This window comes from Poecilia formosa, unplaced genomic scaffold, assembly GCF_000485575.1.
Source record: "Poecilia formosa unplaced genomic scaffold, Poecilia_formosa-5.1.2 Scaffold136, whole genome shotgun sequence".
Classification (NCBI taxonomy): domain Eukaryota; kingdom Metazoa; phylum Chordata; class Actinopteri; order Cyprinodontiformes; family Poeciliidae; genus Poecilia; species Poecilia formosa.
This window is the reverse complement of record NW_006800075.1, coordinates 1,231,994-1,258,690: the sequence shown is the minus strand read 5'-3', so window position 1 is coordinate 1,258,690 and position 26,697 is coordinate 1,231,994. Positions and strand designations below refer to the sequence as shown.

The 26,697-nt window shown below is 38.6% G+C and overlaps 1 protein-coding gene across 10 annotated transcripts in view; it reads right to left on the bottom strand.

Moving 5' to 3' along the window:
• LOC103145144 (calcium/calmodulin-dependent protein kinase type II subunit gamma-like) overlaps positions 1–26,697 on the bottom strand; it is a 64,695-nt gene that overhangs the window by 16,879 nt on the left and 21,119 nt on the right. For 2 of the 10 annotated variants that reach the window (XM_016676595.1, XM_007562452.2), the window contains 14 exons: positions 26,550–26,615; positions 23,274–23,346; positions 20,883–20,985; positions 19,777–19,860; positions 18,461–18,555; positions 17,878–18,000; positions 17,698–17,781; positions 14,133–14,175; positions 12,366–12,428; positions 8,261–8,301; positions 6,486–6,569; positions 2,480–2,524; positions 2,314–2,368; positions 2,063–2,143 (listed from right to left, as the gene is read on the bottom strand). In XM_016676595.1, the coding sequence (XP_016532081.1) occupies positions 2,063–2,143; positions 2,314–2,368; positions 2,480–2,524; positions 6,486–6,569; positions 8,261–8,301; positions 12,366–12,428; positions 14,133–14,175; positions 17,698–17,781; positions 17,878–18,000; positions 18,461–18,555; positions 19,777–19,860; positions 20,883–20,985; positions 23,274–23,346; positions 26,550–26,615 (1,040 nt within the window). Of the gene's footprint in view, positions 1–2,062; positions 2,144–2,242; positions 2,249–2,313; positions 2,369–2,479; positions 2,525–6,485; positions 6,570–8,260; positions 8,302–12,365; positions 12,429–14,132; positions 14,176–17,697; positions 17,782–17,877; positions 18,001–18,460; positions 18,556–19,776; positions 19,861–20,882; positions 20,986–23,273; positions 23,347–26,549; positions 26,616–26,697 lie in introns of all 10 variants that reach the window. The other 8 variants (XM_016676599.1, XM_007562455.2, XM_016676598.1 and 5 more) reach the window with 5 other exon arrangements.

Below are 26,697 nucleotides of genomic sequence, written 5' to 3'. Positions count from 1 at the left end.
CACACACACACACACACACACACACACACACACACACACACACACACACACTTCAAGGTTCCCACAGTGGCCAAAAATCAGAGATGTACAAGTTTTTTTATTTTTATTTTTTTTCTTAAAGTTGGTGCATTGCTTTTGCTTTAAATAGTCAAAGTAGCCCTGCTCTTTGGTACTTTTCAATAAAAGGAATGCATTAATGACAAAAACTAAAGCGTTTTAAATGGGAAATTCTTCGAAATGAACCAGTTTATTTCAACTTGGATTAGAGCTGCCCAGCGGACAACCACCGACACCCTCCACAGAGGGCAAGCCACGAAAAGGTTGATGCAAAAGAAGCTGCCTGTTGAGACGGATGCATCCAAACATTTTATTGGAAAGTTGAGTGTAAGAAAAAAATGGGATAGTGAAAAAGGTATGTAGGCAACAGGGAAAACTGGAGCCTTGAAGGAATTGTGAGCAAAGACCATTTAAGAGCTTCAGGCATCTGCTGGTCTTAGTCCACCATGTTTTATCAAGTCCAAAGTCAGAGCAGTGGTCTGCCAAGAAATTTGGACACCAGAGCAAAAAGCAGCAGGACCACGCTGTAGTGATGCAGTAACTCATGCAAAAGGAGCCCTGACCAAGTACTGAATGCATTCACTGTACAGTAGGTGAACCTGCTTTTCATTGGACTGACATTTAAGCATTATGAAGCCATTCTTATTTAAATTTTCTGATGACATAAACTGGGTCTTCAAGAGCTGTAAGCCATAATCATCAATATATAACACACTAGGGATTTTGTATCATCTGAGCTTAACATACGTGTATTTTATTATTTTTTTGGCTTCTGAAAATCTGTTTTCTTACATGGTGTAGTTCAACTTTTTCAAATAAAAAAAAATTATTCAGCTCAGCCAAATTTAAACATACTAAAATCTAGGAAGATGACATACTACTTTGTATTTTGATAGACCAGCTACTCAAGAATAATTTTTAGGAAGAAAGGTTTCTAAAAGAGGAGAAAAACACACACACACAAAAAAATCCTTTTTCTGCTAAAGATGACCTATTGTAGTACCTTAACCTGTTATAACAGGTCTGTAGGTTATACAAAACATGTTCATTACATTTTTTTTTTTCACAAAATCATTCTTAGATTATGAGATTTGAATCTGGCCAGTTCTGGCTATTTTCAGCTCCTTTCAGAATGAGCTGCTTTATGGCATCTCGATATTTTAAATTCAAATAAGTTTCTGCTGGCCACGCCCCCAACTCAACATTTTCACTTGCATGAAAAAATTGCTGCAATTGTACAACTATATATATTTGAAAAGCAGAAGTAGAGCCTCCCACACAACCAACAAGAATGCAGCAAGTGGTTTCTGGATGGCAAGTCAACAACAAAACACTTGTTTTTTTCCAGCAGCCATTGTACAGCTCATACAGTGGAAAAACCAACTGACCAAACATTGGGATTTCGCTCAGGTAGGCAATGGGCTGGCTTTGGCTGGGGTTGCTTGGCAACAGTGCTGTGCCCGTCAACTGTGACTTTACAATCGGGAAGTTTTTGAAATGGCTCATTTTACAGAAAAAAAAAACAGGGTGGGTGTTTCTTTTTAAGCACTTGGGCTGATTTTAGAAGCAGTTGAGTCCCAAACTGGAGGACAAAAATGTGTAAAATGTAGATTTGGCAAAAACAGGTGCTCTTTAATATTAATACATTATTTACGCTAACTTCACCGCATGTATGCAAGGAAAAGGAAGCTGAGGTTTTCCTGTTTTACAGAAAAAACGGTAATAGCAGTGAGGAGGTGAGGGGGGAATCCAAGTTGCAATAAACTAAAAGATTAAATTCTCTGACATCAGAATCTGATTGAGTCCAGAAACGTTCAAAAACCAGTGGGAACCCTATAAAAAAGTAACGCTTGGTAGATCGGGGTGTGAGCGGAGCTCAAACATGGAAGACGTCATTGCCAGTGCTACAAGAAACCGAGGTGAGAGTGGGAGGAGTGGGTGTTGGGTCCTTTCAGGGGGGACAGGGGGCAACCATATAGCTTCTCTTTGCCATAGATAAACTTACTGGCAGGTGAGCTTTGAGGTGAGGGCAGAAGAGGGGGCATCTCCTCAGTGGCGCTGCTCTGACTCAGCGCCGAACTGTCCGCTAGATGTAGCCAAACACACAATAATTACAAACACACACATACGACAGACACGCTTAGGACCGCAACACACTTGCCGATCACTACAGTCAAATACACACACTTCACTAAAAGGGAGAAAGAAAGAGACAGTGAATGAAAACAGGGAAAAGGGAATAAAACACTCGAGTACCTTTCCTACCTTTCATTTCCTCCTCATCGTTTGTGGCGTTGCTCTCTGTTGATCCCTGAGGACCGAGAAGAGGGACAGACAGATGCTGAAACCAACGCAGGAAAGATCCAAGAGCGAGTCAACCAGGGCGGGGCCGTGTTCCCACCCAACACAACTAAAGTATTACCTTGACTCCATCAGGAGGGTTGTGCACCACTGTGCTCTGAGATTCCTGCAGAGCAGAACAGAACAGTCAGTCTGGCATATTTTTGCTCTGAAACGGTGCGTTTCAACTGGGTTTGAACCGGCCCCAACTACTTTACCTCTGCAACACATCCACAGCCTACAGGGCATTTTTAGAGTGACAGATGGTTTAGGTTGGTAAAATTACAGATATCTGAATCCACTGCCAAATATGTATACATGTACATTTTATCCTTATGCTGAAAATTTGTGAGCCACTTTCACAAAAGCATCTCCGTTACACCCCTGACTCGCCAACTGAGGTCGTCACAGCGGCGTGACCTCTGCCGGATTCTCAGGTTGAAACAGCGATGACTGGTTACAGGTTCCACAAAAATAAACAAAGATTTGGAAATAATTTTCAATGAGAACAAGAAGCTGGTGAGATATACAGTTTACATTTGAAGCTTTCAATCAGCAACAGGACATCCGCCATTATCGTTAAAAAAAAAAAAAAAAAACAAAAAAAAAAACAAAGACAACAGAGAAATCAGACAGCGACTAAGATATAAAGGCTTTAAATCAACTTTGCATTCGAAGCTAAAAATTGATCAATGGCAAACAATTGTGGGAATTTTGGAGAGTAGTGTAGCAAAAAAAAATTATAAAAAAAAAAAAAAAAAAGGTATAGGAAGACTTCTGACTGGGGTTGGTCATTTACTGTATCGTTTACCATTTATGGTGCTATTTTTTTTCATAAGAATTTTGATTTAATTTCCATAAATTATGTTAAAAATCCCAAAACATTGTAGTAGTTGTTGCTGTCTTCTTGTCAGAATTATTATTTTCTCCACTGATTGTTCAATATCACTATCAAATACACTGATATGATTAAATGCAGTAGCTGAGTGCAGTTTAGTCAAACAAATCACACTTTTTTATGCAAGCAGTGTCCAAAAGCAGTGCAACAATAACGGGCATTGTTTTTCAAGAGCAGTGTTTGTGTTTGAGGGGCTAAGATTGCTCTTCCATACAGTCACAGCAACACAAGGAGTAATAAACTCACTTTTACCATGATCATAACAGTACCACAAAACATTGTGATAAAACTTTAAGTCCATCTCGGATCAAAAAGATCCTTTACACAGAAACAGGGGTCTTTCACTGTAAGCATAAACTGAAATCTTTCTCTTGTAGAAAAGAGTTTTTAATCTCTACTTTTTAAAAAAAAATTAAAAAAATCTTGGTTTCTGGGGAAGGACCAACGGCAAAGTTCATACGAAGATGATGAGTTAGCAACCATTCCGTTCAGGAAACCCCAGTGGTTTATGAGGACATGAGGTTAATTTTACTCCATTTTATCTCTATTGGCCCCTTTTCAATACAACTAAGGATCACTTAATTATTAACACCTGGTCTGGTCTGAGCCACATGAAGGCAGTGGTGTTTGACTTCAGCTGATTTCTGACAACATCTACAATTTGACATCTGTTTCAACCACAACATGTGTAACATTAGCCTGAATAAATGTTTTAGGGTCTTTAAAACAACATTTTGTGACATTATTGCAGCACAGATACATCCTTGTGTTTGTGTTAAAAAAAACAACAAAAGACTTTTAGCTTCTTCCATTCACTATGTTTTACAGAACAAAACACAGATAACTGGTGACATAAATATAAGTGAACGATTGCAACATTCTCTCTGAATGCTGGCAGCATTTTAGTTTTTCTCATAAGCGTTTCCAGCACTGTTGGGTTTCCATAAATTCCTGGGTAGAATTCTGATTCATTAAATCTCCTTCAAATAAAAAATAAATCACCACTTCCACCACGTTGGCTTGACTCAAGTCAAAGACTGAAACTCCTTTAGCTACAGAAACAAATCTAACAATTTTAGGCTGCAAACCTGAATACATTTGAAATGTAGAAGTTGTAAATTGCACACATATATAATCCAACTTGGGGCCCTGTTGCACCAGTTGTGAAGCACCTTTGAAGCAAACTACCTAATCCAAACCACAGCACTGCAACACACCATTCACTGCATGCTGCAAGAGCATGATGAAGGCAGTAGAACCAGCAAGTCAGTAAGAATGTTAATGAAGGAAAAGTGAGGAAACATTCGCTAAAGAAAATCAGAGCAAAAAGAAAGATGTTGGAATAGATGGTTGAAATGGAAAAAAGGCCAAAAGCATATCTAGTTGGGTTTGGGATGTTAAAGTTTATACAAAGAATCTGGAGAAACAAGAGAATTAAAAAAACTGTCTGATGCTTCAACTGCTAGCTGCATGATGTGAGCGGTAAATAGTCCAACCAACAAGCCCATGCTTTATATACAGATGCAACTGGGAAAGGAAAATATGATTGATAAGCTGGTTTATTTCATTAATTCAATTCAAAAAGTGAAACTCATTCATTATGCAAATAAATTAGAAGCAAATTTATTTAAAGTGTTTGTCTCTGGTAATTTTGATGATCGTGAAACCAAACATAAAACCTATAAAAAAGATTTTAACATAGAAATGTGGATTTTGAAGATTAAAGTTTTTGAAAATCTGGATTTTTCCCCCACCATGGTTTAAAGTGACGTCACCCTGCCCAAGGCGGCCATCTTGTTTTGTGTATTCATTTGATTTTGAATTTAGTTTAAGAAGAATATTGTATTGTACAGTATTTACACTCAATATTTAAATACAGCCCCTTTCACAAAATACTTACTGAATTCTTCTGCTATCTCTCATCTTCCTCTTAACAATAATGTTAGATGAGTTTTTCCTATCACTCAACTTTCCAATATTATGCATCTTTTGCAATGGCCTTTTCACGCCAACATGGCAACTCAAAGCATCGATGACTGAGGAAACTTCATGCTGGACCTAAAGGAACTTTGATTCAGTTCTTCTTCACTTTTCATTTATTTCCAAATGAAATGTATTATTTACTTTCCCCTGAAAAGACGACTTTGGGTCACCAAGCTACTGCCCACTCATTTGTCATCTTAGCCCAGGTAAAATCAAACTGTCTCTGCCTCAGGAATAATTTAACACAATAAAAGTTACACTTCTTGCCCATCCTGGATACGTCTGTGTGTGGAGAAGCCCTTACTTCAGCTTCACAATCTATTAAAAAGGCTTTTTGAATAGCTTTTAGTCACCCATTTTATTTATATCACAATATATGCCACAATCATCTTGTAAATCTACTCCAGGCTTTGCAGTCCAGAAACTTTTTCCTTCCACTCAGCTTTCTATTAATATGCTTTGAATTCATTGTGGTGGGAGCCAGTTCACATAGATATGAACTTCTGTGGCTTGGCATTCTTGTTGAGAATGTCAGTAACTGCTTACAAATATTCAGTATATTCCTATGCAATATAAAAAGCAATCCACTGGGTTTCCTTAGAAACTTTCTCAACTATTTTCAATAATTCATTGAGCATACTCTACTGCTTGATGACTAGGAAAAATTTGAATTGAAATTATTTTTTGTAAAGTGCCTTGAGACGGCATTTATTGTGAATTGGCGCTATATTAAAAAACTGAATATTTACATTTTCTGATAAGCTAATATTGTGGTTTTGACTGACTTTAAATTACAATAATCTAAATTAACAAAACTTTAACAAGTTTCACTCCTTAAATTGAAATAAGTGAAAGACACCGACTCTTCAATGATATTCCAATTTATTGTGTGTAAAACTAAACGGGTGCACATGCGCTGCCTGAGATTTAAAGTAATGATTTTATAATTTTGAAGGATTCCCAAAGGTCTTTAATGCTCATCGATCTCAGTAACACTTGTGCACCTTTGGGAGGTTTTATGGCTTCAAGTTGGCACTGCTGGGGTGGGGAATGATACAAAGCAACATCTCCTGGAACATAGATGAAGGATGACAAGCATGATGATGGAGGATGAGGCAAGAAAAATAAATCGGGCAACTATGCAACAACTTGGAGGTGGAGGGGGGAGGAGAGAGGCGGGAACTGGCACTGCGGCGGCCTACTGTACCATCTGGGCGTTGGCTGCCATGTTGGTGTCTTTCAGGGCATTGATGGCGCTCACTATACTGTTCTTACTGTTGTTGGTAGAAGGCTGGGACGAGAACGCAAACACTCAAAGTGAAACACAAAAGCTACACAAATACACACATAGATGCATTTGAATTAAAACGCCTTTTTCGGGAAAGGGGGCTAATGCTTTTCCGAGCTCCAGGGCTGTTGAGAGCTAACAGGATAAATGAGAGGGGTGAGTGCCACAGAAAGGCCTCTAGATCATCCTTTTTACTGCCTCACTAACTCTCCATGCTTGTGCCACTTAACTACACACAGAAAACCTCGGGGGCAAAAAAAAATATAGACAGGGAGGGCAGCAGGAGAAGGAGAGAGCTGGAAGTGATGGGAGACTGCTCGGAAAGGAAGTTGACTGAAGCTGACTTGAGGTAAAAGAATAAAAGCTTTGGATTAAGAACTGGGAAAAACGAAGCAGAACTGGGAAACGGAAAATCTTGTGGATGGGAGTATGAGAAGTTTAGGGTCTAAACGTGACGAAAAAGGAGGAAAAACAGGAAATAAGTCAAATTTCAGGAGGAAATACAAAATTAGTGTTTCATAATTAAACTTTTGTAGATAGGCTTTTATTGCATTTACAACAAAATTTGACTGCAGAATGAAGTTAAAATTTCACTTTGATATTTCTCAAAGCGAAATCTATCAACCCACTTAATGTAAGAAAGTGATTGCTGAAATAAATCTAAGCTATTAAAATGAGCCTGGATATGAAGGCAAGTGCTTTAAACTTGGCGTCCATGTTTCAGACTCTTATTTTGAAGGGAAAACGGAAGTAGAAATAGTTGGTTAGAGGTGCTCAGTTACAAAGGTATTCTTCACCTTTTTGTTAGTTTGTTGGGCAACATGTTGGGAACCCTGTTCCAAATTATTTATAAGCACTGAAAGAATAACATGCCTGGCTAACTCTTAGCCGCTAACGATGCTAACGCAGCTTCCATGTCAAACCTTCCAATCGCCAATGATTTAAAGGGCCGTTGCATGGATTTTAATGAGTCTGGATTGTTTTACATCATTTCTTGTTTAAAATCTAAAACATTCAGTCTGATAAACCCTGAGCTGGATAATTCAACAGAGATAAAAAAGATTCTATAAAAAAGCTTGAGATTTATGAAACCGTGACTTTTTTGGACAAAAAAACAAACAGAAAAAACAAAACAACACCAAAAAAAAAAAAAAAAAAAAACAAAACAACAAAAATGCCAAAATGTTCAACTCTTGGGGTGATCCAAACAGCAAAATACTACAATATTAACAAGTCAAACATAAACTGAACTATTCTATACTGGATAAGTTACTTTGATTTGGTCATGTGGAAAATAGTTACAATTATTTTTTGGTCCCTGAATGAGCTCAACTTATTTCCATATTTATGAAAGGTCTAACCGGGATTATCGCACATAAAAAACCTTTAAAGCACAGTTTGAGATATGTCATAACTTTACTTTGTTTGCAAACTTTGATTACAAAAATAATTGAGCTTTGATGGTTTGTTTTAAATACAAGTATCGGTTAATCTGTTCCGGTGCTGAATCAGTGCTAGTGAACAATTAGCAAGAGATCCTGCTTGGTTATTATCACCTTGCTAGAAACAACTTAGCCAGTAAATGTCTGATCTTATGTTATATACTAAGTTTTAACACAGTAGAATAACAGCAGACAGAAAAGAAGAGACAGAAAGGACACAGGAGAACAGACGGGCATTAAGGACGAGCTCACCTTGGCAGAATCCGACTTCTTGTTGAGTAAACTTTTGCATGCTGTGAAAATACAGAGGATGGAAAAGGGGAGGGGGAAAAAACAGTTAAAAAGTTTCATTTGAGGTGATAACATCCACCCAGTTTTTAGCTTCTGTTGAGATCTCCATCTCCAATTTTCATATCTACGAAACCCTATTAGGCCTCCCTTTGTGACCGAGTAAGGCTAGATGTTTCCAGAGAATAACATGCATTTAATGGACCTGTGGTGCAATTTTCCCTCAGCTGAACAGGTTGCTACACTCTGCAAAAAACCCATTCACATCTTAATCCATTCACTGCTATCTGGGGGATAAAAGAGAAACCTGAGAGCAAAGTAAACTTCCTAAATCCATTTCCTGCCTGAGAGAAGACCCCTGCAGATCTAGGAGAGGCTGATGGTCAGACTCAAACCGCCGCCAGGACTCGCTGTGACGAGCTAGGTTAATGTAAATCATCGATTTCCTTTAAAGGCTTCGACCAGTTTCCTCCATGTCTGCTTCCTTTTCACTTGTTTTGCTACCTACACACACACAGTTTTCAAAACTCTTATCTTGTGTTTCTTACCTTCAAACAAGAAATGGGAGAAGGGAAGGGGAGGGTTCAAGGGAGGGTTGTAACAGATGGCTTAGAATTACACTACAAGAGAGATTAGAGATAAGGAGCATAGCATTTACAGCAGCAAACAGTTTCAAGTGACAACTCATGCTCCTCGATCTTGGCTGATAGGCTACTTTTCATCTTGAGATCTGGCCATGCAGCATCCAAAGAGGAAAAATGTGTGATGAAGAAAAGTTTTCATTCCACAACTGGGGACAGAAGAGCTGACTGATCAAACAAAACATGTTCCTTATTTAGCGAAATCTTGGATGAAAAATACAACAAAAAGTCAACTGTTTTCCATCTGCAGTGCAAAGTAGTGTTGGTACTACTTTGCAGTGATCATTCACTTTCTAAACATTTGTCATGCTACAAAAACAAACTTCAAAGTTTTTTATAACATTATGCTGCACATGAACACAAAGTAGTGCATTTTAACGTGAAAAGAAAATGATTCATGGTTTCTCTTCCATAAAACAAGATTTGTGGATTGTGCAAATGATAGTCTACATTCAATTTATGATCAATTATAGTTTTTGCAGAAATCCAGTTTTTTTGCATGGTCGCTCATACTATTAATTAAACCCAAATAGGACTTCTGCATGAACAGTTTACGTCCCCAAAGTGACCCGCATGTGCAGAAGAAGAACGTTGATGTTACACAGGAGCGCAATAATAAATGGAGCTGTTAACGGGTTGATTTTAAATTTAAAGTTGATATCTGCACTTCAAACAAGACCAAAAATACTTGGTAAGATTTTGTTTTTGAACTATACTTACTTCAGTATCTTCAGTAAGATTTCATTTAGGAATGTCAGAATGCGGGAGAAAGATTATTTTAAATGTGAAAATTTGAAAGCTACATATTTTCCTTCGTTTTCACAATGATGCACCACTTTGTGTTTGTCTGCCAGAGAAAAACCATGGAGTTTGTAGCTGTAATTTGACAAAATGTGACTTTTACAATTCACTCTGTGAAGGTGTAGGGCTTCCTTGTTCGTTTGCTTCCCAAGTATGGCCTCCCCTCCAAATTATGAAGGATCACGAGTTACACAAGACAGCACAGATGAAGTCAAGATGACCGACCATAGGAAGCCTGCACCACTCGAGCAAAGCGCCGAATAGTGAGCAGCAGGGGAGACTGCATTAGGAAGCATCAGAAGGAGGCGTCTCCAGAGAACATTTTATAGGATTTCACCACACAGGACACCCACATGCAAAAGGTAGCAAAGCAAAACAACTTCAGAGACGATAGAGAGATGCCAGTTTTTACATGTAATGTCGCTGTAGGGTAACATCATGAGCAAACTGCAAAGCCCCGCTTTGGCCAGACTTAAGTGCGGGAAAGCGTTTACAGTCAGGAAGGCTTGGATTTTGCAGTAATGAGTGAAATAATACGGAGCCCCCTCAGTGATGTGGGGGATTTCTTTTTCTTTTGCGTTACCTCGCAAAAAAACTACTATTTTTGAGGGTTTTTTTTTCCACAGGATGTGGTGGTGTCTGTAAGTCTGAATGGTTAATAAAGAGCCATTTTCATGTGCAGTTCCATCTACACCGAAATATATTACAAGGTCGATAAGAGTTAAAGGTGATCTATTAGGTTTCCTTGAACAGGTTAGCATAGGTTTATGGGTTATAAGAACGTCTTCATCACATTTTTTTTGCAGGAAATCATCCATAAATAATGAGATTTTATCCTGGTCAGTTCTGCCTGTATTGAGCTCCTTTCAGAATGAGACGTTTTAGAGCCTCTTGTCACTTTCAATCCAAATAAGCTGCTGCTGGCTGCGAGCCCCTCGAACTCGACATTTACACTCGCACATGAAAATGGCTGCAAACGGATTAGCAATTATGCAACTGTACATATTTGAAAAGCAGCAGTGGAGCCTCCTGTGCAACTAACAACAATGCAGCAAGTTTGTTTCTGGATGGTAAGTCAACAACAAAGCACTTGTTTTTTCCAGCAGCCATTATACAGCACATACAGTGGTAAAACCAGCTGACCAAATGTGCTGGAGCTCAGTTGGGGTTGCTAAGTAACAGTGCAGTGCCAGTTGAATTTGACTTAATTGGGATTTGTTTCAAATTTCTCATTTTCAAGACACCAAAATATATTAACATAATGACAAAAAAAATGGCTGTGGTTTTTTTAAGCACTTGTTTTTAGAAGCAGCTGAGATCCAAATGGACGTATAAAAATTTGTAAAATGTCAATTTTGCATAAAAGAAATGTATAAAGAAGTTTTGACTTAGAACCTTTATCAGGCTACATATGTACAATTATAAATTGACATTTGTCATCAATGTCACCTCATACAAAATAGACCAATTTACTGTGCCGAAATTCAATACTTTTGCAAGGTAACACAAAAATAAGTACATAAATAAATAAACCCCACATACAGTACGGGGCTCCGCAACATAAGAGGACAAAAAAACATATTCAGATGATTTTAAAAGGAGGAGATAAGGAGTCAAGTCTAGAGTGACAACGCCACACATGATATTAACAAACTTACAAACAGGCACCTTGGTCCAGTGTCAGTGAGGAAGCCCACATTGGAGGGCACCACAAACACCCCAAAAGCTCAGCTCAAACAATCACACATGCTAACAGAAAAACCCAACTTTCCTTTTACACACACACACACACTGCAGAGCAAAGAAGGTTCTCCTGTCAAAAGTTGACAGAGGATCTACTTTGCTCTGCACTGCCTTATTCTCATTAATGTATCCATGGAGCCACCATTGGAATCGCCGACCTTTGCCATCCGTCTCCACTCAGGCAGAAGAAGAGGAGAGACCCATTTCGGCACTTTCAAGGGCTGAAGTTTTGTTCAAAAGTACTGAAACAGGCCTCAAGAGGGAGAGATGAGCCTTAAGACTGCTTCCTTTTCCAGAGGTTAATCAGGAAGGCTGAATAGTATCTAGAGTCTCCATCAAAGCCTCTCTCCCCTCAACACCTGCCCCTTTCGTCCGTTTCTCCAGAACCAGGTCTGACGATGGCAGCACGCCAACCCAGCTCTTGCCAACCCCCTGCAGTTCGGGGTTCCCGCCCCCAGAACACAAGCCCCTCCTCATCCTGCTTCCCAGCCTTCCCAGATCCAGCTGGTGAGGATCGCAGGGGTGTGAGGACTTAATCTAGTGAATGAAATGGTTGTGGTTGAGCGGTGGCGAGATGTGAACTTTGGAGTGTAAACTAAAGTAGGCTGATTACGGCTAACTGATGCTAATGTTCATGATATCGTGAGGGAAATCTGATGTCTCTGCGATATAGAGCAAAAACAAATCAATGAAACCCTGAGTGAGCAAAACTAATGTGAGTATGCATGCAGAGACATGTGCAAAATGCTAATGATGAAGCTGGCAGATGCTGCATGCAGGAATATGGGGGATGGCAATGAGGGCCAACCTGAGCTATGGATCCCACCCCCAAAAAAGGCTGTGTGTGTAGAGAGGAAGTGGATGGGCGTGTCTCTGGGACGTACCTTCCTGAGCCAGTGAGGCCGTGGAGGAGGCGGCAGCAGCAGAGTTGGTATGCTGCCGGCCCACTATTGGACAAAAATGCTACAGTTGGGAGGAGCTATGCAAAACAGGCGGCTCTTTTCTCGCCATTTCCAGTCTGGGTCTAGAAAACCACAGCGGTGTGCTGGCTTCAGCCCAAATGGAGGAGCATCTCAGAGAGTTATCGCTAAAGGTTATTAAACTGATTAATTGCACAAACAAATTATATTTCAAGTTGTAATAATTATGGCTGGCATCTAAAGCTTGTCGCAATAAGCAAATCAATTAATCACATGATAACTTAAAGAGCTTGATAATTTCCCTTCTGATGATTAATAGTTTTTGAAGGGAAATTTTGTTTAGGAGAAGATAATGCTTTTTATTTATGGTTTCAGTTGTGTGTGGTTTTTATTTCTATTTTACTTATTGTTCCAGTGTTAAGCGTCCTTCACAAAATTAAAAGTGCATTCATCTTTGGGATGGTGAAGTTGTATTATTACGCCGTTATCAATACATCACTTGAAAATGGACTCAAAACAATGTTTTTGTTTATTGCAAAAATTTCTGGTTATTTTGACTTGCCTCTAATAAAATCCAAAGTTCAGTTTTTCAAAAATTACAAATAAAAACAAGAAATATCAGCAGACTGAAATGTTTATTCATGTGCTATACGCTATATGCATTGAATACTTTTACAGGAAAACTTTAACAATTTCTGTATTAACGTAGTGAAGCATTGATGAGATCAGCATTTTTTTTTAATTTTATTTATGAATCTCATATTGTTTCAGCTGCTTTGTTGGTTTCTGCCTTTCGACTTCCTCTTGATAATATCCAATGGTTATTCAGACAAGTTTTGTTTATTCACTGCTTGGGTAGTCCTCTCCATTTCTGGTTTGAAAATATTTTTTTGTGTCTTAATCTAATTTACTGACTCACTGAATTTGGGATGGTTTTAATTTTCAATATCAGTTTGAAATGTATCCCAGGTGTGCAATAAGTTTCAAGTTTTGCTTTTTAAACATAAATCAGCTCATCAACTACCTTCAACTTCACTGAGATGTACCTCAACACTTTATTGAAGCGGGCTGAAGCAAATATGTGCACCCGCTGTGGACTTCTAGATCCAGGGCTGAAATCACTAACCATCGACTGACCAGTTAATTGAAAACTGAGAGCAGGGCCTCAGCAAAAACAAGTCACTCTTAGCAAAAAAAAACAAAACAAAAAAAAAAACAACACTGAATCTTAATTGTCACTCATTTCTACCAACATGCTTCCCCAAAACATCAAAATCTTCTAAATAAATAAATAAAAACAAATGAATAAAAAGTCTGTTTTCCTTCTTTTAAACATGCAAACTCTCCATGGGCAGCAGAAGAGAGAGAGACGCACACAGACAGATAAACAGGGAGAGATACATTAACATGGACAAAGACAGAACTTGGACTCGCATACAATCTGATACATGACAATCTAAAAAAAAACAGATCAGCTCTCAAAGATTTATCACAACTACTGTAACACACAGGAACATCACGTTTCAGATCAGTTTAACGTTTTAAGCGTCCAAACTCTTCTACACACACAAAAGCATATTGTTATTTTAAGGATGAGTGGGTGAGTGTGTGTGTGTGTGTGTGTGTGGTGGTGGGGGGGTTAAAAGAGGTGCAGAGGACTCTATCCACTCTCCTTCCTCCTCTCCCTCTGCATGTTCTGCGTGGGAGGCAGAGGGCGAAGGGCACACCCACCTGAGAAGTTTCTGGACACCAGCATGGTGGTGAGAATGGCTCCCTGGAGGAAAAGACGAAGGAGGAGAAGATGTAAGAAAGATGAGGAGAGAGAACAGAAGTTTTTGTTTGGTAGGATTTTTGCTTTTCCTTTAAACCGTTTCAGTTCAAATCGGACAAAAGGCATTTATTATTCTGCAAATTTAGCAGAAGCAAAAAATATCCATACACTTTCACATTTTGTCACATCAAAACCACAAACTTTAATATTCTTTTTGATTTTATGTGATAAAGTACTACATAATTACCATGAATGGGTAGGGATTTTTTTCTTCACTTTTTAATGCTAATCTAAAAAAAGAGTGGCTTGCATTTATATTCAGCCAAATAAAGTCCAGTGCAACCAATTACCTTCACAAGAATCCACCTGTGTGCAATTAAAGATAAAGTTCTGTGAAGGCCTCAGAGGTTTGTTAGAGAAAACCAGAGAACAAACAGCCTCATGAAGACTGAGAACGCAGGTCAGGAAGAAAATGGCGGAGAAGCTTAAAAGTCCGGTTATGTTGTGAAACGTAACGAGAGACGGATTACGGCTCAGTCTACAAAGTTTCCAATTCACATGCCAGCTAAACAAAGACCAGACAAGAACAAGAGTCAGGAGGCTTATGGCAATGAGGGGAGCTGCAGAGATCCACAGCTTAGAGTGGGGGAATCGGCTGACGCATTCAGATTTGTGCTCTCCACAAATCTGAATGTCCTTGCCACAATCCATGTAGTGCAAATACACATGTAGTGAACATGTGCAAAAAGGGCATCCAGCTAGAGGAGACAGAAAATGGGCTTGAATTCACACCTGTTTGGTTCGCTTTAATTGAACTCTAGTTTGTCTAGAAAGTTCAGTTTGTTTGGGGAAGTGTGAATGTGAAACCGAACTGATGCGGATCAAAAACACGAACTCTGGTTCACTTAAAAACCTCCGCTAAGTTCCCTTGAAGTGAACTGACGCAGTTTGAATGCATAATCAATTGCAAAGCGCATCGGAGGGCACTCCAAATGCAGGAATCAGACTACCGCGCAGGGCATTCTGGGTAAATACAACCAAAACAGCCGCAAGCGTCTGGTACTAACAGGAGAAATGGTTCGTTGTCTTTTACGAAAGAGAAATCCTAAAACCTCTAAAATCTTCATTTTTTTGTTTACATTTTGTGCAGAAGGAAGATGCACATATTTTCTTCGGTCAAGAACTTTCCTTCAGTAGTTCTTGATGTTCTATTTGTAAAAACGCTTGAAAACTATCCTTTTACTTTCAGTTTCGTCGTTCTATCACTTAAAATTCTACTGAAAAATATTGAAGTCTGTGGCTGTAATGTGAAAAAGAAAAACATTGAAAGGGTGTGAAAACCTTTGCAAGGCACCGTTACAGTAAGTCCAGAGAGTCGTGTTACACCTTTATTTATGCAAAAGGATCTAAATGATGTGAAGAAACAGAACAGTTGCCGCTTGATTCCAATAGTTTGCATGAATGACCATGAATGCAAACTACAGCAACTATTACTAGACATCATTAGAAAGCATTTCAGTGCTGCTCCCTAGAAAGGAATAAAGCTGGGCTTCTTTACCTTTAAATGGGTCAGGATATCTACATATCAGTGATGATCATAAAAGTGTTAGAAAAACAGGGTTTTTTTTATGCCGCAGTGCAAGAAAGATATATTTTTAGACATCTGAGATAGCGTCATAGCAACACAAAATATACAGCATGAAAATTATGATGAATGCTAAAGTGATGGCATAACATATCAAATCAAGTGATGACAACAGAGTCCTGCATACATATGATAGCTGAGACCCAAAATGTTTAAATATTAAACAGCTTAAAACATACAGTTATCAGGAGGTTAAATCCCAGGTAGCTCTGTGTTTAGTTGTATAGTAGATCTAAAAGTAAGGACTCCTGTTGCAAGCATGAAATAACAAAAAAAACATAAAAATTTTTAAAATCATCATCAAGAAATTTATAATTAGGAATCAAAAGCTATAGAGTTTCCTGCCATTTGCAGGAGAGCTTAGGTGTCATCTTTACTTTTAAACCATCCTGCTGTGTGTTTCACTGGAGGTCCTCATGTTACATCAAGCTTTGTGTACTTCAGAAACTCTGCTTGCTTTGGATTGTTATCAGGCAGAAATATGTCTGCATATTGAGTCATCTCCTGATATTGTGTATCCATTGCCGTTTATGGCAGAATTATGAAATATCAAAAATTCCCATCTTAGAACTACATCATCACATTCCCACTCTCGTACTTCTCTGGATAAGCCTAGGACTGGACTACAGGGTGGGCCGTAAGTTTCCATACATAGGAGAATGTAAAATGTGTATTTCTTGTATATTTCAGATACCCAAGAAGATCTGTTTCACAAAAGAGCAAAGAATTGAAATTATTCTGATGGCTGGATCGGGAAGCAGTTGCATGGGTGCAAAACTTTAACAGAAAACATGGAAGGAGCATCTCACACACACGACACTGTGGCAAAACGTATTTGCAAGTTTCAGAAAACTGAAAATGTTGCAGATCAACCATGAAGTGGTCCAAGACGTGCAGCGATTACACAAAGTCCCACAAAAATAAAAATGGTTGTCCAATATAAAATTTTTGTTTTTCCTATGTATGGAAACTTATAGCCCACTGTGTAGATTGAATGTAGCCTGATTCACATGGCAAGATTTAAAAATTGTTGGTTGATTTTCAAAACCTGAGCGGTCAAACATGATGATAAAAACAGAGACAACAGGTGTGTGGTGTACAGCCACAAGACAACACATTCAGACGGGAAATCTCCAAAAGAAAACAAAAGAAAAACACTTGAGATCAGAGTAAACAAACATGGCCGACGAGGAAGGAGCAATGGCGATAGGTTGTAGACTATTTCTAACAGAGAAACTAAAAATTACAAAAAAACATCTCAGATGTGAACCGGACTTTCTGGTGCGTGATCGCAGCAGTTTTGTCTTTTGTATTTCCCTCCGTCTTTCTGTCACGTCACTCCCTGATTGGCTACATGTTTCATTTAAAAGGCTGCATGTCTGTTTGTCCTTTGGGATACCGGGCCAAGACAATCCAACATGTTGGATATCCCCAATATTCTTAATATCATCTTTAGATGACAAGAAGATAACAATAATCGACGCAACGGAAGGGGAAAATTCAATTAAAAATCAGCATAAATATCTTGCAGTGTGAACAAGGCTTTATGTATAAAAACTACCCAACAGTACGATATTATAATTAGGACTGAAATAAAGTCGAACTGTGATTGGATCTGACTTTATTTAAGTAAAGCAGAGAGATTTGAATTCAACTTGAGCCAAACTAAATCCTTCATAACTTGGCACAAACTTGACCAACATGAGATTAGCAATGAACTGGAGATTCAGTAAGTTGTTCTGAGTGAAACTGAGTTTGATGAAAGGAAACCCTACTGGCAGACATTTTTAAATTCTGCCACATTGCAGTGGTAGTGAACAGAAGAATCGTTACATTGGTTGTAAAGTGTAAAAAGAAAAATCCCAGGAGAAGATTTCTACCTTGAGTTTTCGGCGAGCGTTGAATTTACGCAGACATTCAACAGTTTCCTGTCTGTGCATCATGGACGCCACTGTCGAACGGTGCTGTAAGAGAACAAAACATGACTGGCTTTAACACGTTTCTGAATCTACATATCAGTAAATATAGTTCAAAGCAGTCTGTGTGACTGGGTCACTTACGCAGACCCATGGGTGTTTCAGGGCTTGTTCAGCAGTGATTCTCTTGGCTGGATTGATGGTCAGCATCTGGTTGATCAAGTTCTTCGCTTCTGGAGTGACAGTGTCCCACTCTGGAGATGGGAACTGCGGACATTTTGAACATAAATGAAGACGTGGGAAGAAGAACAGAGCTGAAATCTATATTTCCTCTCTAAAGAGACCCGCTGGAGATTTTCTGCAGATGTTTAACCATAAAAAAAAACAAAAAAAAAAAACATCTGAGCACCACTTTAAGATTTATTATAAAGTTTGCAAAAGCCATTGTTATATTGCAAGTGCAGAAGGAGGAACTCTATAAAACGCTGCAGTGTGACTTGATTAAACAGCAACTAGAAGATAGGATACACCTTCCCATTCTCCTGCTTACACACAAACACACACCTCTGCAATGCGTCAGGAAAGCCCTGATAGGATCAATAGCTTTGGACCAGATCTCGATTGGACACTATTAAACATTCAAAAAGTGCTTAGCCAAACCTCTGCACTGCACCCACCACAAATGCACACCAACACACACGCACAGAGAGAAACAAAGAGCACTTACATCGTACGCTCCAGCTTTGATCTGCTGATAGAGTTTGTGTTGATCTTCATCCCAGAAAGGAGGATATCCAACTAACAAGATATACAGAATAACACCTGGCGGAGGAAGAGGCGGGAAGAAAGATCATGTTACAAAGCCGGATGAAGTGGTCGACAATAAGGAGCATTCGGCAACAGGTGGTTCGCTTCACAACAGGAAACACAGAGGAAAACTTAACTTATTTCAGCAAGTTCACTCAAAAAGCGACATTATGTTACATGGATTCATTATACGAGTGATGTTTTCCAACAATTTATTTCTGATTGTTTTTATCTTATGGCCCACAAAACCGTGAGCCGAAAAAAGAAAGCTGGCTGATTAAAGAGTGCTCTATCCATTCATCATAATGGAAAGTTGTGTGGAAGGAAAAACTGGTATAAAAGGCTGCACAAGCTTCAAGCGCCGCCACACATGGACACATCTAGGACTGAGTCTACATCTGTGTGAATTCCTTCCTGAACAAGAGATTACACAATAAACGTGCTGTCCATTTTTCACAGAAACTATATTTTATATTTTCATTTGCTGTGAGCCATAATCATCAAAATGAATAGAAATGCTTTTTGATGATACTTTAATTTCTTGACACGGATCTGTAATTGTCAGACTAACAAAAATAAAACTGTTATATCAGAATAGAGAGATCACACCAAAAAGAAAAGTTAGAAAAAGTAGTAAGGCTGGGAGATATGGTTTTAAAAAAAACCCCCAAAATCTCAGATTTTATTTATACCAGATACATTTTTTTCATCCTTTCTTTTCTAAAAAAGAAAATTACAAATGACAGGAACTATTTTCAAAACGGCTTTTATTTCAATCATCCCTTCTATGAGTTGTTAGGGCCTGGCTATGATAATTTTTGTTAAATTACCTGAACAGTAATACTAACAGAAGAAAGGTCTTAAAATGACAAAAAAAAGTTATTTTTAATGAGGACAAAAGCTCAGTGGTTCTGTATTTGAAATGGACAATAATTTCAAAGTCCTCCTACTGATAATTTGATATTGTGTTTTAGTATTTATATCAAGTATCATCTGTAAAATTTAAACATAACTTCACAAGATGCTCAACTTTGCACATTATTTTTTATTTTTTTGGAGTTCTCATAAAATTACGACTTTATTCTGGTAATATTATTCGGAAATAAAAATTCAGATTTTCCAAAATCCAAACATGTGACGAATCAATAAAATCGATTAATCGCCAAGCCCCAGGAAAATGTTTTTATTTAGCTAAAGCCAAAATGTGGGACTTTAAAACTGTGAGCTCAAACTCACCGCAGGCCCATATATCCACAGGCTTGCCGTAGGGATCCTTCCTCAACACCTCCGGGGAAAGATAGCCTGGAGTTCCAGCAAATCCTGACCCAAAGAAAATTCAGAAATTGTGATCAGACACCAGTAAAATCATCACCTGGACTTTGTGTATTTGTGTATTTGTATGAAATTTTCCAAATGATACAATTTTTGTCTTCTTATGGAAGAACAGATGACAGAGGTGGATAGCAACTAGTTAAACTCACTTGAGTTATGTTTTGGAGAAGTTTCAGAAAATTATTTTTTACTTTTACTTGAGTAATATTAATATGAAGAATAGCTACTCTTATTAGAGTAAAGTTTCTGAAAGCTGAGAGTAACACCAAAATGGACCAGACAAGTAAACACACCTTGAATTTATGTAAAAGTGGGAGCTCCTGTTTGCACACAAGCTTTGTTATTCTAATATTAGCCTGATGTACCATTTGGAGATCAAAAATATAAAGTAAACTCTAAATATTGTCACCTTAAGCACTTATATACACACACACTACCTACTGTAAGTATTAGTTTCATAAGTTTTATTTTTAAATATTTTATTTGCAAGGATTTTCTTCTGAGTAAATCCAATATGTTGTAACAATTTATTTGTAGTGTTTTTTCATTTCTATCTTTAAAATATAAGAATTTGTACATCCCTTTATATTTTTTTTCTGTCAGACATTTTTAAATACAGCATAAAATCAGGTACTATGATGAAACAATCAGTGCTCGGGTCGCCTTTTTATTAAATACTTTTCTTACTCGAGTAATTTCTAGAATGGTTACGTTTTACGTAAAAGTTGTGCTACTCTTACTGGAGTAAAATTTTTGGAGTCACAAGAAAATGCAGCTTAATCAACTCATTTCTGCCAAACAGAGGCAGCTCAGCTGTCAGCCAAGACAAAATGACCCAAGCATAAACTACAAAGTGGAAGTGATTTGTTTAAGCAACGATCCCTGCAAATAATCTATGGCTTCTGAGAGGCAGTGGGTGTGCTCCTCTGCAGATTATCAGACTTATTTAGCAACAACTCAAACTATCCACTGCTAAAAGGACATTCATGAGTTTCTGTGTGATTTCTTACCAAACCAAGCCTGCTGTTCTCCCTGCACCTCGATAGCGAGGCCAAAGTCTGCCAGCTTCACTGCAGCTCCCTTCATCTTACTGGCCAGCAACAGGTTCTCAGGCTGAGACACACACACACACACACACACACACGCGCGCACACACACACACACACACACACACATATGGGGAAGCAGAATGTAGGACAAGAGATGAAGATAATTGCAGACACTCGTCACTGGAGCTCTTTTTCAGAAATATTTATTTTTGATGCGTTTGACACAGATTGTGTGGGGGTGGAGGAAAGGTGTGAGAAAGCCACAGAAAGAGAGGAGAAAGAGGAAAGGATGGGTAGTTAACAATCTTCACGACACCTTATATGGGCATGGTTTGGTAGCCATGGAAACCACTCGGGAGGCATTTGGGCAGAGCTGCACGCTGCATGCTAAACGGAGAGCGTACTTGGCGAGAGGCGGCATGTGTGGCAGCGTTTTAAAGGGCTGTAGTTTGGGCAGTGGGACATGAAGGAACGCAGGAAAAAGCCCACTCAAGATAAAAGGCTAACAAATCAGCCATGCAGCGCTCGAGGTAACAGCGTTACTCTGGGACACAGGAACCGCACATCCAAGTCTGAGGCATGTTTTCAGGAGTGATGCACCAATCAATCCACCAGAGATCGTATGCTTCCCTCGAAAGGCTCTGCATCGGCGAGACGCAGGTCAAATACTGAAAAATTGGATTATATTCCTCGATTATTAAATGCGACAAAGCTAAAAACACACCGCCCTTTTCAGCCTGTTAATACAACAACCAATAACATCTATGGTGATGCACATTTTCTTTACCATATTAACAATCACATAAAGGTGGAACAGACATTAATCTGGCAACCCTCACCTTCTGAATTCCTTCATAGTCAAACAAAAATGACCAAATATTAAGAAAACTACTAAACATGTTCTCTCTTTTAAGCATTGCAGTCCTTGGTGGCACAGTGAGGATGTGGGGCGAAATCAGTAAACGTCAGAATTCAGCAAAACACGACTTACAGACTCAAATTAGCAAAGTATGAAAACGTTCACAATGGCAGATGAAGATGAGACATGGCAAACAAATTTTAAATATGGAACCTGCACGACGGATGGATGGATAAATGGAGAAATGGATGAAAGTGTGATAGATGGACAGATGGATGCACATATGGATGAGTGACTGGACGAACAAACTGATGGTTAGACAAATGGAGACATAGATGGAAAAACAAATGGACAGATGGATGAATAAATGAATGAATGAAAAAAAGACAGATGGATGGATGGATGAATGAACAAATGCATGAATGAATGAATGGATGAATGAATGAATGGATGGAACAAATACACGGATGGATGAAAAACAAATGGACAGATGGATGAATAAATTAATGAATAGACAAAGACGGATGGAGGGATGGATGGAAACAGACGGACGAGAAAGAGACTGATGGATGGACGGATGAGAAACAGATGGGTGGATGAGAAATGGATGAGAAACAGACTGATGGATGAGAGAAGGACGCATTGACAGGAAGCAGAGATGGAAAACGGGAATGATAGAGAGAAACGATGGTTAAAAGGACGGACAGATGAGTGGATGGGTGGATGGATGAATGAAAAGACAAAGATGGATGATTGGACAGATGTCTCCTAAGCAACCAGCTGGGGGTCAGAGGGCACTACTCTACCTCGATGTGACCAACTGAAACTGTTTGGTACAACCTTTACAAGTTCTCAAACTATGTAAAAATCTGTAAAAATGAACATTTGAACCTGTGAAGAAATCATCTCTATGACTTAGAGAAACTCTGTTAGGAAAAAAAAATAGAAGTTGCATAGAAGCCCTCTTCCTGCATTGAAAGCCAATCAGAAACTGAGCCAATCAGCAATCTAGGTCAACTCAAGCCCCTCCCACGATGCTGCACGAGAAGCATGTCGTCACATAGGTTGTCCTGGCAACTCCTGTGGCTGTGCCCTAACCTCTTTGCTCATGGCAGAACTAAAAATGCATGCATGCATGTAATCCTGCATGCATGCATTGTTCGAGTCCTCGTCTTTTTCCGTGCCAAAGGTGGGAGACGAACCCCTCCACGTGATCATGACTCACCATCTCTGTGCTCAGCATGGGCGCACATGCATGAGCACATACGCGCAACTCCGGTCAAGGACAGAGAGGATGACAGATGTGACAACAGAGAGAGAAACAGAGGGGGAAAAAAAACGGGAGGGGAACACAGGAGATGAGGGGAGGAAAAAAAACACAGGAATGGAAGAAAAACTGCAGAGAAAGAAACGGAGACTGAGAACCATCTGTGTGTTGCCATGGCCACGAGCAGAGGTGTGGGTAAGAGAGAGTGCGTGGTCGTCTCACTCACCTTGAGGTCTCTGTGCACAATATCATGCTGGTGGATATGATTGACACTTTCCAAGATCTGACTAATGCAGTGACTACAGAGAGGGAGACAGAAAAGAGGACAAACAGGGCGAAGTGTCAGCCACTGGCCTTCATCACAAAAACATGACGTTCGCTGCACATGATTTGTCTGTCGTGTGTTTCTGCCGGAGCCTGCGGGAATTTCGTGCCACTACAAAACTGCATTTCACTGCAACATTATCTAGAAATCACGAGGAAGAGCAGCCTCATGAGAGACACTCGGGAGCGAAAGACGCATCTGCTGTGCATTTAAGGGCAGTTATGGCGTACATATTTGAGAAAAAAGTAGGAAGTTTGTGTAGATGCAGCATCAGAAGTTAATCTGATTGATGTAAGTAACAGTTATTTATTTAAACAGTTAATAATAAACATTACACAGTATATGACTTAGATTAATTCACAAATGGTTAAAATTGTACATCAGATACATAATGTCCCCTCCATTTGACTAAACACTTTCTAGAATTTGGCATTATTTTATGGGATACTTGAAGATTTGTTCATTTAAACTGATTTGTAATCAGATTTAAGCATACAGTGAAAACATTTTCAGTGAAAATGAGGTAAAGCCTGTTTTTGAAAGGTTAATATAGACTAGTGCATATAACATTTTTCTTTATTTAATGATTTAAATAATTATCACCGTTTCAGACCAACAATCCAAATTCTAAAATTGCATTTATTTTAATATTTTTATATAAACTGAGTAACAGATCAAATCAAACATATGACTTATGAACAATGACATTTAGTTTCAAAACTAAACTCACGTCACCTAAAACAAGTAAAACATGTTCCACTTTCTCGGCTAGCAACAATGATGTAAAGACACATTTTGCCATACTGTTCAACAGTGAAAATGCTGCATCTTTTAAAACAAGCAGTTCCACACAACTAGTTGCAATCTCTTCTCCATCTTGTAAAAAAGCTGCCTGATAAGCCTCATGCTGTGTATTGAGCGTGTTATTAAATCTATCAGGGTTATCGTCATTGAACATTTTCTGTTTCTCAATAGAATACACTAATAGTTTAATTTCCCATCACTGATATCCACCTTTATGTGTCTACACCAAAACCAAACCTGACAAGCATTTCTCAGCAGGAACAGTCAACTGTGTCCAGTTTTTGCACCATTAAACCCAAACTGTCCTCCTTGGATGAAAGGAAAGTGGTTAGGATGATGAGGAGCTGCAGCCATAGTTGAAATACTGAATTTATTTGGATTATTATCAAAAGGCCAGTCAGTGCCAGGAAAGCAACCACTTTAAATCTCTGTCTACTAATTCTGCTAAGAGTGATCAAATATTAAAGCTGCACAAATCACAATATCAAGGTGTGCACTGACACAAATACTTTGGTGATAATATTAAACATCTTACCAAATGCAACATGTTGTATCATTATTAGATGCTAAGAAACAAGTATGGCCTGCATAATGTTCCTTGAGCGATGCACATGTTTGGAGGTCAATATGCTGAAGGTCATTAAGGGTAGATGGTTAAACAGAACTGATATTCAGCACCTGCATTGCAACTCTATCAAATATCCACTCAGAAGTTTTATTGATGGATACAATAACGTCTTGTCAAAGTGCCCATGTTAGTGGGATGTATTGGAGCTTGTATGTATAATTATGACCCAGTGGGGATTAGAGAAACTTCTGCTCCCAGTGCTCATCAAAGCTTAAAACAGGTGCATTGTCAGTAAATCATGAAATAAAGAAATAAAACATAATGTATGACTAAAGGCTCAAAATAAGTAGGAAAACTGTTGGCATTTTGAGTGAATGTGAACTTCTAAACGGCACTGCATTTTGGTTTTTTAAGCTTAAAAAACGCAGAGTATATTAAAGCAGAAAAAGCGTTACATTAACCCAGTTTAACACACAGCGGTGTTAAGAGGCTGGCTGGGTGTTGAAGAGGACATACATTTATAACAAATGGCTTAAAATTAGGACTTTCCCCAAAGATGAGCTTGAAGAGATGCACCCATTAAAGTTCAGCTCAAAATTCTGACAAATAGTACATACCTCGACACAGAAATAAATAAAAAATGCATGTCTGCGACCACTAAAATAGGGCTGGGACTAATGATTATTCAGAGAGTCGATTAAACTGTCGATATTTTCCCCAATTCGTCGAGAAGGAAAATGTAAAACTCTGGTCTACCTTTATACTGGTAATCAGTCCAGGCCTTATTTGAAATTGACCTAGAGCTGCACAATATCTCAGAACATTATGACTGCAATATTATTTCTGAATATTCCGGTGACTAAAGAAAGTAAGATGAATATTTTCTTGACTCTTTTCAGTCATGCCAGTTTTCCCATTATCTTCTGAGAGCTTAAAGTGTCCAACAAAAGCCAGAAGAGACCAGACAATTGGTTAAATAACTGATTAAAAAGAAACTTCATAATCCATTTTAATTATTGTTGTTTTGTTTGTTTATTGTTTTCCAGTTGCAATGTTTATAGAAATCAAAGTTTTTCTTAATCTTTGACTGGATGACCGTACATTATTTTCCCATTATAATCAAATTAGTTAAAAATGGACTCAAAGTGACAATATTATCATTTATAGCAGTAATTTATGGGACGATTTATTGTCCTGTAAAATTTATTATCGTAATATTATCTTTTGTAATACAGCACACACCAACACTGGTTGATAATTCAGATTTAATATATTGTACAGATCTAATTAGAGCTGAAATAGATTGGATTAGCTTTAACTTCTAATATCTCTCATTTATAGCTGACAACCAGGTTTTTCCACAGCAAAAATGAGCAAAGATCAAAGCAGATTTCTTATTCTCTAACTGGAAAATAGACGAAAAAATAATAAAAAAAGCATTTTCCCAAATGCTGGAGATATTAAACTAGGGTTGAAACGCTGCAGATTATTGTAATCATTGACCAGATAAATAACCAAAATTGATCCATTAAATCTTTTTTACCGTCGTCTTCTTGCCGCAACAAAACTGACAGAAATGATGCAGCATGAGAGATGGGAGAAAGCTACATTACTGCACTTGTTGACAGGGAGGATGCATTTCCTGACAAGAATACAAGCCAACCAATTATGTGTGTGAGCACATCAAGACACAGCGGTGCATTTAAAATGAGCCTGAGTGTGGCAATGATACATTTTCACATGGCTACACTGTGTATTTCTGCCTGTATCTGCACAGATATTTACATTTGGTTGGGGAATCTTACCTGGCATCAGCCTCACTGTAGTACTCCCTGGCTACAATGTCCTCAAAAAGCTCTCCGCCTGTCACACTGAGGGACAGGAGAAGAAAGAATTTGGAGGAAGAGAGAGTCGATGAGACAGGAAGGACAGAGAAAGAAGTTGTTAGCATAC